The following is a 14782-nucleotide window of genomic DNA, read 5'->3' as shown; positions in this document are numbered from 1 at the left end:
CTTGTCCTACAATAATATTTTCAGCTTGATGTGCATCATGTGAGTCTTGACCAAGATTATGCAATGCATTTCTTTCTTGACCATGTGAATGCCCATATTGAGAGGCATCATGACTGCTTGATTCCATCTCATTGTATGATGACATCTTGCTGTAATTACTTAGCTAAGCACAAAAATCAGCACTAGTACAAAGCTTTGGCTCGCAATCAGGTGCCTTGAGCCCACCAAATCAAAGGATTGAGTGGTATCCTAGCAATGGAACCATAAAATTAGCCTTCCTTCTTAGATAGAGTGGTAATACTTGATCAAGCACTTAATCACAACAATTAATAAAGGAATACAAACTGAAATGTGCACTTTACCTTAACAATCTTGGACATGGGACACCCTATTGGCCCCAAAACTAGCGCTCCTTACGTATTTCTTTAATTTGAATTGCTAATGGATTGAGTGCAAGTTGAGATTCCACAATCTCCTTTGCTAATCCAAAAGCCCTTTGCTGTACAAACAATCAGCAAGTACTTCGGGCCAATTGCCCCTTGGTTTTCACCTAGGACTTTCACAAATGGAATCCCCAACTAGCCAAATGTTGCACCAATTCACAATGGATGAGCTGACATCTGAAATCCTTGACAATTCCTTGAATTTCAGGTGTTGATTTTAGTGTATGATGTCTTTGACTAATGGCATGGGTCCCAAGTTGGCTGTTAAATCCTAATTTTTGCAAAAATTAGGGTTTACAACAGAAATTTCCTACTGTCCACCAATTTTACTTGAGATTTGCTCCAAAGGGCCTAGAGATGTTGAGAACTGATGGAGAAGGTGAGAGAATGTTGAGATGAGAGAAAAAACTTGAATTCTTTGCGGAAAATGTCTTCAATCTGATTGTTGCCCTGATTAGATTGCATTAAATGCAGTTGCCAGTCCCTAGAGAGGGTCTCTCTGCTGTCACTTGTCTTTTGGGGCCCTCCAATGGTTGCCGCTTGGAGCAAGAGTTGATTTTTGCCCATGAGAATGGACCAGTAACCTTCACATATAGTTCCAGGATCCCACAACAAACTTTGGCTGTTTGATACCCTAGTCACACCTACATTACTATGTGGAGCAGAAGTATGGGGTTGCAGCTTGTACCACAGGTGTCTCAGCCCATTCATTGATCAAATTGGAGTAGAGAGGGATTATTATGATGGTTGGGATATCATGGAAAGCCCATTAATCATGATGATAGCACGCATGATTAGGAGTAAGCCCTCCACCCCGCATCCCATTGTCAGAGCAAAGCTAGGGGCAACACCTATAGTTACGAAGGCACTCTTCAGGGCAGTGACCTTTGGCACATACTATGGGAACTTCCACGCCATAGATACTCTAGATCGGCACTAACCTCATCTAGACAACTAGCAACAGGAGGCGAGAAGAACTATTGGTTTTCATAGATGGCTATTTGGATGAGCCTACATGGTTTGGATATTGACCCGTCTTCCACCTTTGGATTATAGTCTTTATTTCCCTACACTTTCTCTCAGCCGATTCAGGTGATTAGAGCTGATATCTTGAGGATTGAGATAGCAAGGACATGGATCCATCCACCACTCCCTCTAGGATCGAGGATGGAGTTCTACAGGTATCATTTCTTGTGTCTCTCTGATGATGGTTTCACCATTCAGCTAGCATATATGGACACCCATCTCTCCTATAGCGTACGGTTGCTATCGGATAGATTCGCACCTCCTTACATAGGCTTCAGATGGAGATAGGCAGATGGACAAATACCCTAGTAGAGGATAGGACTTGCTAGCTTTGTGGTCGAGAGCCTGAGACAGAGGAGCACTATATATGCAGATGCACAGTATACTATGACATACGAGGACGGTACCACTGCCTCTTCTATGATGGATTTGGACCCCTTCGTCGCGTCATGGAGTACGAGGACTAGAGATGCCTAGGTCTTTTCCTCCTGGAGTTCGAGAGGCACCGAATTGCAGTACTGGGAGATAGGAGGCTAGCTCACCCAAAGGGACACACACAGAGAGCAGTGACAGACTACTTCTACAGAGCCGACCCTACTGACACTACCAGCCTAGTAGAGATAGAGCCACCCTGCCAGACACCTTAGAAGCCACACCGTGGAGTCACATTGGATAGAGCCATTTCCCTTCGTCGAGCATGATGACTCCGTCTACCAGGACCATGCTCGAGGAAGCCACACCACAATCGGATTGGAGCCATTATTACGAGACACCGAAGATTCACCACCAAGCGTATCAGTGAAGCAGCTAGGGACCGTATCATAGCTGAGATCATGTGCAGATCTTGCAATCAGCTACAACCCATAGTCTCCACCACACTTTTGTACATGGTTCTATTAGATCTGGTTCTCCTTTCCTTTCCTTTTTCTTTCTATCGATGGAACAACACTACACATGGTTCAACCCTAGTATAGGCCCATCGTATAGTTATTTTCTGTATTGTTTCATAGGCCATCCACTTATTTGTAATGTTATTTTTACCTTATTGATGAGATGACATTAGACATGGATGTACTCTGGATTTTGTCTCGTAGACGTTAATATATCTTTCTTTCTTTCTTCACACACACACACACACACACATACACACACACAGAGCTTGCATACATTGAATGGCTCTCAACTGGCCCCAAAAACACTTTTTTCAGTTGCATGGGTATTTTTGCCAACAAGTGGCAGCCTGCAGATCCCATTTTCTAGCAAATTTCAGCCATTAAATTATTTTTTAGAATTAATTAATTTTGAAAATTAAATTATTCATTTGACCTTGCCAAAATTAAATGTGCCCATCCGTAATTAATTGGCTAGGCCATTTGCAACTTGGAATAGTTCCCAAACCAAATTGACCCTTAGATTGACATTAATTAATTAATAAATACCTAGTTCCTAGTGTCACCACAGACACTTAATGGTGAAATGACTGTCCTAGGGTCAAAACTGACACCAACTAACAACCAAAGTCCGATGGACATAAGTTGTCACAACTTTTACCTTTGACTTCCACTAATTCCTTAGGATCCTTGGCCTGTTACCATGAAATAACTGCCATACGTATCACATATGCCTTACAACCTTGCACATTTGATTATTAAATTAATCAAATGTTATTGGCAAGATTAAAATATTTCACACATTTCACGTTCTCATAACACATGGCATCTTGGACAGGTAGGCATTGACAGGGGTTGGAAACTGATTGAAAATGCATATAAAACTCGATTGGGAGAAGAAATGCATGCTTTAAAATGAGTTGTCTCCTCCATCAAAGCACGTAACAGACATGTTAGAGCTCCTAATGTCCTCGTTTGTGAGGCTCATAGGTAGGAGACGACCAAGTGCGACAAACAAGAGTGCTAATAGTATCGTCACTATTGGTGACATCTGTTCGGTGCTTATTAGTGGTATTGACACCTTGCCTCTATTGTCTGATCATCCATCGAGCTTCATTTCTGAGACCCTACATGTTTCGAACTTGGGCTTCTCTCTTCTCTCAGTTTTTGGTCTTCCTAGACTTGGGATCCACGTTGTCTTCACCGAGTTGGCCATCTTTGTTAAGGATTCTTCTATAGGAGCTTCTTTTGTGAGAAGTTGGCAGGAGAGGGGGCTATCTATGCTCCATTTCCCTTCCATTGTGCAGGGCCCTACAAGATAGCTTTCTATTGCTACACCTGTTTCCCATTGTGCACCATTTATCCCATAGGTTTCATCCCATCCCCCACCATCTCCTATGGTGGTTTCCTCCTCGTACCTCCCATTCCTTTTAGATGGGGATGATATTGGTGATGCGGTTGTGGATTCCTTGGCTCTTTGTGTTTTAGAGAGGGCTTTCCAAGATCGTGAGGAGTTTCTTTAGGGTTTCGAGTCTATTTTGGGCCTTTCATTTATGCAGCATCTTCTTTTCTTTGTCATCGAGCCATCATCCCTTACTACTTTATCCTTGGTCCATGTTGTTTCTATGCAGCTTATGGCACCTTTGATAGTTCCTTACTATCATGCCGATAGAGGCTTGGCTCGCCCATTTCCGACTGGAGTTTTCAGGAGTGATCTGTTTAAGATCTCTTCATTTCCTTTGGTCTTTGGTGGCCTTTCATGTGATTAAATTTTTATGTGGTAAGGAACTCTTGCTCCATGGGTGGCTTTCTTTATCGACAGACTTCATTGGCATTGACACTCTTTTTGCCACCCTCGGATCCGCATCTCCTTTGGCTTTCTACCACATCTAGGATTTGAGAGGGGGTATCAGTAGTCATGTGTGTCTTGTGTCGTCATCTCTTGTTTGTGAGTCTAATCCGAGTCAGACGAGGACATTAGGAGCTCTGATATTATATTTGTCTGTCATTTTATGTGTTTTAGATATTTTAGATGGAGAGCACATTAATGCATTTCTTTTTTGACACTTTTGGCCATTTTTAGGATATTGACCCCTTTTAGGGTTTTGCCACTTTTTACCTATATATAGGTGGCTTGCCCTTCCACTTTCATTATCCATCATTGGTCCTTTGTGATCAACCAACCCTCCTCATTCTCTCATCCCCGTGCTACTGTTTGGCATCCATAGTGAGGCATAGAGCTGTATGTTGGGGTTGATTGTTGCAGCCTTGTACCTTTAGCCATTGTAGTCACATTATTTCTTCTGTTATGGGAGTACTAGACTATGCTCGAGAGACTAGACTAGATGCAAAATTTGTCACAAGAATTCTGATTACAAGATAATCCCACGTTGGGGCACAAGGTACAATGATAACTTAACAAAATATAGAAAATTCCACTTGGAATTGTAGATATAGACAGTAGGAATCGATAGGATATAAAGGATCCCACAACTTGGGACCGTATGTACGGATACGAGATATCAGAATTACAAGATCTCCCTTGATGGGGATGAACAAGATACGAGACAGTACTAGACAAGATCCTGTACTACAAGATTACAAGGTGATGAGACAATAGGAGTATAATGGAAGACAAGACAAGACTAGATGCCATGACTAGACAAGAACTAGAACTAGAACTCGAAGTTACTTACTTGAAGGTCTCGACTCCTTGACCTCCCAAGACTAGCACTGGCAAGACTAAGGAGCTCTATGGTGAGTCCCTTCTTTTATAGGTGTTGGAGGGTGGCTAAAGATCTTCTAGAATGCTCCATGATGACATCATTGATGATACAGGTGATGAATGGCATATCTTCTAGAAGGTTCTAGGGTGGGTTTGCATGGTTGGCTCAAGGATGTCCTATTAAGGGTGCATTCGCATGGGGTGTAGATTCATATGGCATGAGTAAGAATTAATTTGTACACTTGATCATGGCATGTTCGTGATATCACTCCCTCCTCTAGCGATGAGTTCCATGAGGAGCGGCTTGGTGGTTTGATCCAAGTTTCGTTAGTGTCTGATTGGTTCTGATTGAGTCTGTTGAGCTTTCATTTTACTCTGTTTTATTTTGTATGAGAGGTTGGAATTATAATTGATGAAGTTTGAGAGTGTTCAAAATAGTGAAATTCTTTAACTTTGAGAGGTACTCTTTGGAGATATTCTATAGGTTCCCAAGTGTGATCATTGATGTCATATCCTTTCTAGTGAGCAAGGTATTCCAATTGACCTCTGGAGATCCTGGAGTCTAAGATATGCTTGATCTCAAATTCTTCACGATCTTCAATTTGGATAGGTGATGGGGTTTTAGATCTCTCTCCCCTCAGTGGTGAGCTATGGTATGGCTCAAGCAAGGAAACAAGGAAGATTGGGTGGAACTTCATGGTGTTGGGGAGTTGGAGTCGGTAAGCAACTGGGTTGATCTAGGCTACGATAGTGAAGGGCCCAAATCTTTGGTGGTCTAGTAGGTGGAGGGCCTTGTTGTCTAGAGGTTATGCTTGAGTAACCATACTTTATCACCGACTTTGTATGTTGGATGTTGGAGACGATGCTAGTCCACATAGTGCTTGTACTGATTCTGAGTCTTTTGGATTTATTGCTTGAGTTCTTGGTATGTATCTGCTAGGTGTTGAGCTTTATCTTAGGCAGCAGGGTTCTTTACTTGATTGAAGAGATGTACATCCATCCTTGGATGCTGGCCATAGTTTGCAAAGTAAGGAGTTTGCTTGGTAGGTGCATGGATACTATTATTATAAGCAAACTCTGCAAAGGGCAAGAGCTCAAACCAATCATTCTGATGGTAGTTGATGGTGTAGCGGAGATATTGTTCTAAGACTTGATTTACTCGTTCTGTTTGGCCATCAGTCTATGGATGAATGGCTGTGGATAACTTAACTTGGACTCCAAGGAGGTTGCAAAGGCTCTTTTAAAAACTAGATATGAATTAGGGACCCCGATCACTGATGATGTCATTTGGGAGTCCATGTAATCTAAAAATGTATGAGAGAGTCTAGCGGTAGTTGCGCCTATAATGGTCTTGGTGGTAGGAATGAAATGTGCCATTTTTGTGAACCTATCTATCATAACAAGAATAGAGTCATATTTTTTTGATTTGGGAAGATCTATTATGAAATCCCTGGACAGAGAAGGCCAGGGTTGCGCTGGAATGGCCAAGGGTTGCAAGAGGCCATATGGTTTGTGACGAGGTATCTTGGCCATGTTGCAAGTATCACATGATTTTATATATTTCTTAACTTCTTTCCACATCTGGGAGCCACAAAAAATCTCTTGAAATAAGCTCTAAGGTCTTATTAACTCCAAAGTGTCCTGTTGCCGGGGTATCATGGTGTTGTTGGAGTATCTGGAGTCTCGGCTTTCCTAGAGGGATGTAAAGTAGATCCTTATAGTATAACAATCCATTAGTTTCTTGAAACTCACAAACTTCATTTCCTTTTCTCTCTTGATTTTTTCTCTTGACATTGTTGGCCAAATCATCATGTGGCAGGGCTTCATGGATTAAGTGGATCAAGGTAGGGTCATCTTGGTGACAAACTGGAGATGGCTGCTAGCTGGAGGTGCTATGGCTTGAGTAGTATTGCTCGTTGTTGATCAAAAGCTTCTTCTCCCTTCTTAGGTGCCAGGTAGGATCTTCTTGATAAAGCATCTGATTGGCATTGTTGGTGTCTTGGGCGATAGGTGATGACAAAGTCAAACCTAGATAAGAAGTTATTCCAATGGGATTGTCTTCGATTGAGGATGCAGGTTGTCATAAAGTATTCTAGATTTTTGTGATCTGTATAGACAATAAGTTTATGGGCTACACTCTCTAGATGATGACATGAAGTATCAAAGGCATCTACAATGGCAAGGAGTTCTTTGTCATGGATCTTATAGTTAATCTCTGGAGGGGAGAACTTCCTTGAGTGGAATGCCACTGGATGCATATGACGTTCATCTCCATGTTGGGACAAGATGGCTCCTAAGACATAGTCTGATGCATCGGTCTCCAAGAAAAATGGCTTAGTAGGATCTAGGTGGACTAGGATTGGGGCAGTGGTGAAAGCAGTATTTAGGGTTTGGAAGGCCTTTTCGGCTTCTGGGATCCATGAGAACTTTGAGTTTCTTGTGAGTCTGGTGAGTGGTGTGGCTATCTTTGAGTAATCCTTGATAAATATCTTGTAGAAGTTGGCAAAGCCAAGGAAACATTGGACATCATAGACACATGTGGATGTCTGCTAGTCGAGAATAGTATCGATCTTCTTGGGGTCCATGAAGATTCCTCTCTGGGAGACATTGTACCCCAAGAATTCCATTCTGTTTGATTATGAATACGATGAAAACTAAAGGTGTCTAAAACTATATCTCACAAGAGAAGCCACTAGCTTTTTGTCCATGCTAGTAAGAATGCGAAGGCATGCTTGAGCATGGGCCTCAAGAGAGAAGACACTACCCTCATCTCCATGGTGGTGGACAAGATGCAAAGGTGTTGCCACTTAGTCATGGCTGAAACATCCAAGGCTCTAATGTAGCTAAATGTTGTAGATCCTCAATGCCAATTTCAAGACTGGCAGAGTAAAGGCCAAGGTTCACCAAGGTATGCAAATGCCTGCATATGGAGGGAGAGCACATAATCCTCCGATGAGCGAGTGAGGATGGGGGAAGTGTTAGCAGATTAGTCAGTTCATGGCTGAGTTTGTATACATGTGGTACAACAGGCTAGGCACTAGAGATATATTAGGCATTTTATTTGTCACTATTTATGGGGATTTGGCATTATTTTCAGCCAGTCGGCCAACATTTAATGCTGGCCGACCAATCATATTTTATGGCATTTATTTGGCCTATATATATTCTGAGGCTCCATTCTCCTCATTCATTCATCACCTGACAGTTCTTGGGGAGAGGGAGCATGTGCCAGTGCCTCCATAGCCGGTGACTCACATTGCTTCTGTACTGTCTCATGTCTTGGTATATGGATTCCATTTCCCGAGCATACATCTGAGTTCTCAATACAAAGCTGATTTCAAGACTGTTTTCACCCTTGCTGATTAGGTGACTGCTGCTCCATATAGGCGACCTGTTTTCCCTGCGTTTTCTGCAGATTTGCCATCGTTTGCTGTCTATAGCCCTTCTGTTGCTTGCATTTTCAGTTTTAAGGCTGCTGCGACAGTTTTCCAGCCTATTTGTGGCAGTACTCAGTTTGTGTTTCGGTGTTCTTTACTCCTTGGTTGGGCAACTGTACCTTCAGGCCGTTTTTGCTGTTTTTGGTAGTTTTTGATTGATTTTTGATTTTTTGCAGCAGCTTTTGTCTTATTTTGGTCAGATTTTGGATTATACTGTATGTGAACTCAAGAGTTTTTGCAGTCTGTGCTCGTGTTTCGGTTGTGTTCCCTCTCCAAATACTTTTTTTTCTCTACTTCTCTTCTAAATCCTCTATAGATGGCTCCTCCATGCACATCCACTGATGATATGCTACGTGGAGATTCCTGTGAGGCTCTTTCCGCTTCAGAGAGGGGTTCGAAGACGAAGAAGTTGAAGGCCGAGTGTTATCACTATGGCAAGAAAGGTCATTTACAGAAGGACTGCAAAGAGGTAGTGGCTTCCAGGAAGAAAAAGGTGTAGAAGGCGAAGCGGGATGTGGACTCCTCGGACGAGTCATCCTTTGCCTTAGATTCTGATTCAGATCCTCTAGCCAAGGTGAAGTCCAAGGCGTGGAAAGGATCCTTTTCTTCGGATCGTGGGAAGGGCTTGATGGCCCCTTCCTCAGTTGCTTTCTAGTGGTAGTGATGCGGTCATCCCTAACGACTCTCCAGTGCCAGAGAGGGAGTGTGAGAGGGTGGTGAGATGGGGCAATCATGCCTCATCTATATTTCTATATAGATGCACATGATCTAGAGAGGGACATCCCTGGTGCATCGTGGCAGGTACAAATCCTGGAGTTGGGATTGACATCCACATTCATGATGGGCTGGTTATTTGATAGAGAGTGGGTGGCTTTCGTTTGGAGCTCACATGAGGGGACACTTTGGTAGTTTGGCTAAAGGAAGGGAATTCATGGTCATTTATGTGCTGCGGCATTGGTGACAAGGTGGTTATGTGTGCTACATCAGCGGCATCATTGATGGACATGAGAGCTTCTATGATTCTTCTCTATTTTTAGGAGCTGGTACGATCGACATCGACATCAGGTTCTCTCCGAGGCACCTTGGTGGTGGCTTGTACACCCACTACTTGGGTATCCATGGTTCTACTCTGATGAACATTGTTGTATGTACTATGATGAGACATTATCATTATACGTTGTATTGTATGAGATCACCCATGATGTGAGAGAGGGTGTTAGCAGATTAGTCAGTTCATGGCCGAGTCTGTACATGTGGTACAATAGGCTGCGCACTAGAGATATTTTAGGCATTTTATTTGTCACTAATTATGTGGATTTGGCATTATTTGCAGCCAGTCAGCCAACATTTAATGCTGGCCGACCAGTCATATTTTATGGCATTTATTTGGCCTATATATATTCTCAGGCTCCCTCCTCCTCATTCATTCATCACCTGACAGTTCTTGGGGAGAGGAAGCATGTGCCAGTGCCTCCACAACCAGTGACTCACATTGCTTTTGTACTGTCTCATGTCTTGGTATATGGATTCCATTTCCTGAGTATACATCTGAGTTCTCATTTGTATTGTGTTCTCTCTTTCTTTTCTTTTGTCTTGTGTTCAACAGTTTATTTCAGCATATGTTTATGCTTCCATTGTTGCACCACTTCTGACAGGGAGCCAAGTATGTTGGTTCATTAAATAATCAGAATGGTTAGTGACCCCTCTGAACCCCCTTTGAATCCCCCTTTGAAGAAGACATGGAATCCAAAAACTCATGGATGGTGACCTTGGAAGAAGAGAATTTCTAGCAAGAGTGCCACAAAGGTATCTAGGACTGATGCGACTGTGGAAGGAGGGAAGCATAGTCCTGTGAGCAGGTATTAGAGGTGGCCTTTGGAGGCCAAGTAGAAGAGGGATGGGAGGGAGAGGAGGCAAAAATAATCTCCTCGATGCTTGTAGTGGAACTTGTATCCATGGAGCCATATGAGGGAGAAGGAATGTGCAGCTGTTGGGGAGCCACGGGTGGGTGATAGCTTATTTCTCTCAATGGAGTGGCCTATGGAGCAGAAGGTAGCGGCAAATAGCCACTATCTCTCAATGGAGTAGACTGTGGAGCTTAAGGTGGTGCTAAACAGCGAGTGTCTCTCAATGAAGTAGACTATGGGGAGGAAGGTTGTGAAATCCATTGAACTTGAAAGTAGGTAGGAGAAACATCCATAGTGTATTGCAGTGGACTTGAGGAAGGCTCATGACCTCTTGATGTCTTAAGAGTCTCCTGCTGCTCAAAAAGGCGCATCATAGGCATCTTATTGCCTTGAGCATAGAATTCTGATAGCCGATGTAGAACGATAACTCTTGCTCAGAATAGTGAGCTGGCAGGAGTGTGTGCATGTAGACACAAATACTCCAATGGGATAGGGAACAAAGGTCGATTATGATAAGCTTCAATGCAGTATCTTAACTTGTCCCAGTAGGTTAGCCTAGTTGTCTGTGCTCCATCCTATGGGGAGAAAGCCATAGCACTAGTTTATCAAACATGTAATGGGACTTCTTTTTCTGTTTTTGTGATAGCATGCCAAAAAGTGGTTTAAAAGAGGATCTCAATGCTGCTGAGTGTCTAGGTGCCAGTCCTATAGTGAGATGGTGAGGCAACTGGTTCAATACTAGGGGCAGTCTTCATATGCTGAAATGAGTTTTTGGGTAGTGAAAACTTGAACATCAATCCTCTTCATAAGCTGGCAAAAAATAAAGGCAGAATTCAATAATTTATTGTGCACTCAGAAAAAATGATGTGAACTTCATTATCTGATCATTTTCTTGTCTATCTGCTGAATTTTGCATCTTGAAAATGACATAATCTGGATTATATGTATATGGGCAGAAGAACTGGAGTCAAAGACTGGTAGAGATTTCTCAAGAATCATATTATGAAGGGCTCAAAAATAGTGGTATTAGTCCTTTGGAAGTTTGAATAGAGTGAAGCATCATGAACCTCTGCATATTTGCTCACATATTTGGAAGTAGAGATGAAAAATACTTTTTTCTTGAGGGTTTTTTTTGAGTAGGTAATGAGTTGTTTAGTTTGTGCACTTGGAAAAAAATGATGTGAACTTTGTTGTTTATCTGATCATTTTCTTGTCCATATGCTGAAATTTGTGTCTCGCAAATGACATAATCTGGATTATATGTACAAGGGCAGAAGAGGTGGAGTCAACGACCGAGAGAGATTTCTCAACAATCATATCATGAAGGTCTCAAAAGTGGTGGTATTTGTCCTTTGGAAGTTTGAAGAGAGTGAAGCATCATGAACCTCTGCATATTTGCTCACATGTTTGAATGCAGAGATGAAAAGGTGCTTTTCTCTTAAGGGTTTTTTTGAGTAGGTAATGAGTTTTTCAGTACAAAAGTAACAATTTGAATAAGATCTTTTGAAAATAAAACCATGCATCTAACTTCTAGAGTAAGTGCTTGAACATAATGTTTTTATTGACAGCTTTCCGAGCATGCCACAAGTGTTATTGGTAAATGATGAATTTGTACAACGTAGGTTGTGGGGCCAATTCAGGTTGGATGGTTTGAGGATCCCTATCTGCAAGTGGATTAATGATGTGGTCGTAGGGCTTGGGCTCAATGATCGAAGAAGAGTCATCCATTCTCTGAAGGCTGGATTGGCATTGGGTGTGGTATCCTGTTCTGTCCTATTGCAGGAAATTTATCAGAGACTGGGAAAAAATGTTGTTTGGGCTGTCTTGACAGTGGTGGTGGTTTTTGAATGCACAGTAGGTGAATTTTTAATCACTGATGCCTATAAAGTTCCTGCTGATGTGTACTTTGCTAGATATTTTTGAAAATTTCTTCCTGCTAGAAATGGTTGATTTTGTTGATTGCAAGTGCCATGACATGTTTCTTTCTGTTCGTGCTGATTGACTTACATGAAGGATTACCTTGGGCAGGAGCCACACTGAGTAAAGGGTTGAATAGAGGAGTAGGAACAGTCTTGGCTGCTGCTCTGGCATTGTTCTTTGATCATGTAGCCAACAAGAGTGGTCTAGGTGTGGAACCAATCATTGTTGGTGGCTCTGTATTTGTGATAGGTAAGAAAAGGTTTTCAAAATTTAAAAGTGGTAAAGATATGGGCAAACTTTGTAATACATTTTTGATATTGCTTGCAGGTGTCCTCACTACATACACTCGCTTCTTTCCTCAGATAAAGGCAAAGTATGACTATGGCATTGTCATGTTTTTGCTCACTTTTTGCCTGGTTGTTGTTTCGGGCTACAGAGCTCCGGACAATATAGATCTTGTATTTGACCGCATGCTAACAATAATACTGGGGGGTCTTGTCTGTGTGCTGGTGAGCGTGTGCATTTTTCCTGTGTGGGCAGGGGATGACCTTCACAATCTATTGGTTAACAATTTTGATGATCTGGCTGAATCTTTGGAAGGTATGATCTCAAATGTGGATAATACATACAACTCCAGCAATAAATCCCACTTGTAGTCCCTAAAAAATAAAGATCAGCCTTTCTTGTGCAACTCTTGATTAGGTTGCATAGAGGAGTATTTTTTTGGGGTGCAAAATGAAGCTGCACGTCGAACCTCCAAGATTGCAAAATGTGCACCATACAATGAGCCTGTCTATAAAGGTTATAGAGCAGTGCTTATTTCAAAGCAGACAGAGGAGTCATTGGTAAACACACCCTTGGAACTTCTGTGTCACCAGCTCGTCCTGAAAATTTTTGTTATAAACTTCCCTTGTATTATACATACAGGCCAACTTTGCTACCTGGGAACCTTGGCACGGCCGTTTTGGGTGCAGATATCCATGGGAAAAATGCATTGAAGTGGGTGCTATCTTGCGTCATTGTGCATACACCATATGCGCATTACATGGCTATGTTCTTTCAGACATACAGGTTTGACATTCTTCTTATGTTGTAAAAATGAATTTAGAGATCACTGAACACTTTTAAGAGGAAAGGTGCAATCCTTGAATGTAGGGATGTTTCTATCTTCCAATACAAAAATTCAACTTAAATGTGGCTGGTTGGTCCTAATGAGAAGTTAAATGTGTGAAAAAACAGGCACCAGATTCTCTCCGCCGAAGCTTTTCTCAGCCATGCATGAAGATCAGCACAGAGATAGTACAGATCCTCAAAGAGATTGCTGATAGCCTCAAGGAATGCAGCAAGACTAGTAGATCCAAGGAGTGCATGCTAAATAGCTTGCACAGGGCTGTTGATCAATTGTATGAGTGCCCTAGCTTTGACCATTATGATGGTGGACGCCGGCGTGAGCTGTCGATGCGTGTAGCCAGTTCGATTCACACGGCTCCTGTTCAAGTTGTGGCTGTGGTTGAGGATCAGCCTGTATTGCAGAATGCTGCAGTACTGAATGGTATACCATCCCTGCGACGGCAGCATGAGGTCTCTGTATTGATGCCATCAATCTCAAGGTTTGCACCACTGCCGCCTAAGCCTCAAGATGAGATTTCAGTGGACCTTTCCACTGATGGCAACCCCTCTCAAGCTCCTGGATTGCGCTCGCATAAGTGCAGAGAGTTTGCAGAGTCTCTGTCTGTGACAACAGTGGCATCCCTTCTCATTGAACTCGTTTCACGGATGGAGCCCCTTCTTAAAGCTGTTGCAGAGCTTGAAGAAGCAGCAGGCTTCAAGGACCAAGTTCCCCTCAAGCTTACAAGGCGGCACAATCTAAAGCGGTACAACACAGAGAAGCTTATGTTGGAGCATTTAAACTCACACCTGAATCCTTTGTAATATTCAAAAGGATGCCACTTTAATTTCAGACATGATCAGTGCCCTGTCATCCTCTTTCTCTCTCTTCCCGTGATATTGATATATTGTAAAAGAATCAAGTGTCCATAGGACTGTCTGGCCAACATGTTGATCACTAAGTGAGCGATGTTTCAAACCTAAGTAAAGGCGAGCGTGCCTCTCTAGCATCCTTTTTTTTTGCAAATAAAGTGTGGCTAATTATATTACTTCAGAAAAAACTTGAGTACAAGGAAGTGCTCATGCTCAACAGACTAGCTGGAGCTGATCAGAGTCATAGATATATCAGAATACAAGCCTCTCAGGGCGGTCTAGGGGGGATGGGGGCAAGAAGCCATGGAGGGGGGGTGTATCGCCATTTGGGGCTGCCTTCTTGCATCACGAAAAACACGTCTTGGCCGCCCCAAGTGCGCATGAAATGAGATTGGAGCTCCTGCCGAGCTCGAGACTTGCCTTGCATTTAGTCCCATCCACCGTAGAGGGAGTG

At 42.6% G+C, this 14782-nt stretch overlaps 1 protein-coding gene across 13 annotated transcripts in view; it reads left to right on the top strand.

Annotated features, from left to right (window-relative positions):
- Window positions 1-14444, top strand: part of LOC148038904 (aluminum-activated malate transporter 2-like) — a 55220-nt gene extending 40776 nt beyond the window's left edge. For 3 of the 13 annotated variants that reach the window (XM_087675496.1, XM_087675498.1, XM_087675499.1), the window contains 8 exons: window positions 11385-11451; window positions 11703-11855; window positions 11997-12286; window positions 12457-12597; window positions 12676-12948; window positions 13051-13193; window positions 13276-13419; window positions 13588-14444. In XM_087675496.1, the coding sequence (XP_087531622.1) occupies window positions 11848-11855; window positions 11997-12286; window positions 12457-12597; window positions 12676-12948; window positions 13051-13193; window positions 13276-13419; window positions 13588-14280 (1692 nt within the window). In that variant the 5' untranslated portion in view covers window positions 11385-11451; window positions 11703-11847 and the 3' untranslated portion in view covers window positions 14281-14444. The other 10 variants (XM_087675494.1, XM_087675493.1, XM_087675491.1 and 7 more) reach the window with 7 other exon arrangements.
- Window positions 14445-14782: the final 338 nt, after the last annotated feature.

Source organism: Lygodium microphyllum, chromosome 3 (genome assembly GCF_053477565.2).
Source record: "Lygodium microphyllum isolate KBCC chromosome 3, Lygodium_microphyllum_v1.1.10, whole genome shotgun sequence".
Classification (NCBI taxonomy): domain Eukaryota; kingdom Viridiplantae; phylum Streptophyta; class Polypodiopsida; order Schizaeales; family Lygodiaceae; genus Lygodium; species Lygodium microphyllum.
Note: the sequence above shows the minus strand (reverse complement) of the source record. Positions and strands in the feature narration are given on the sequence as shown.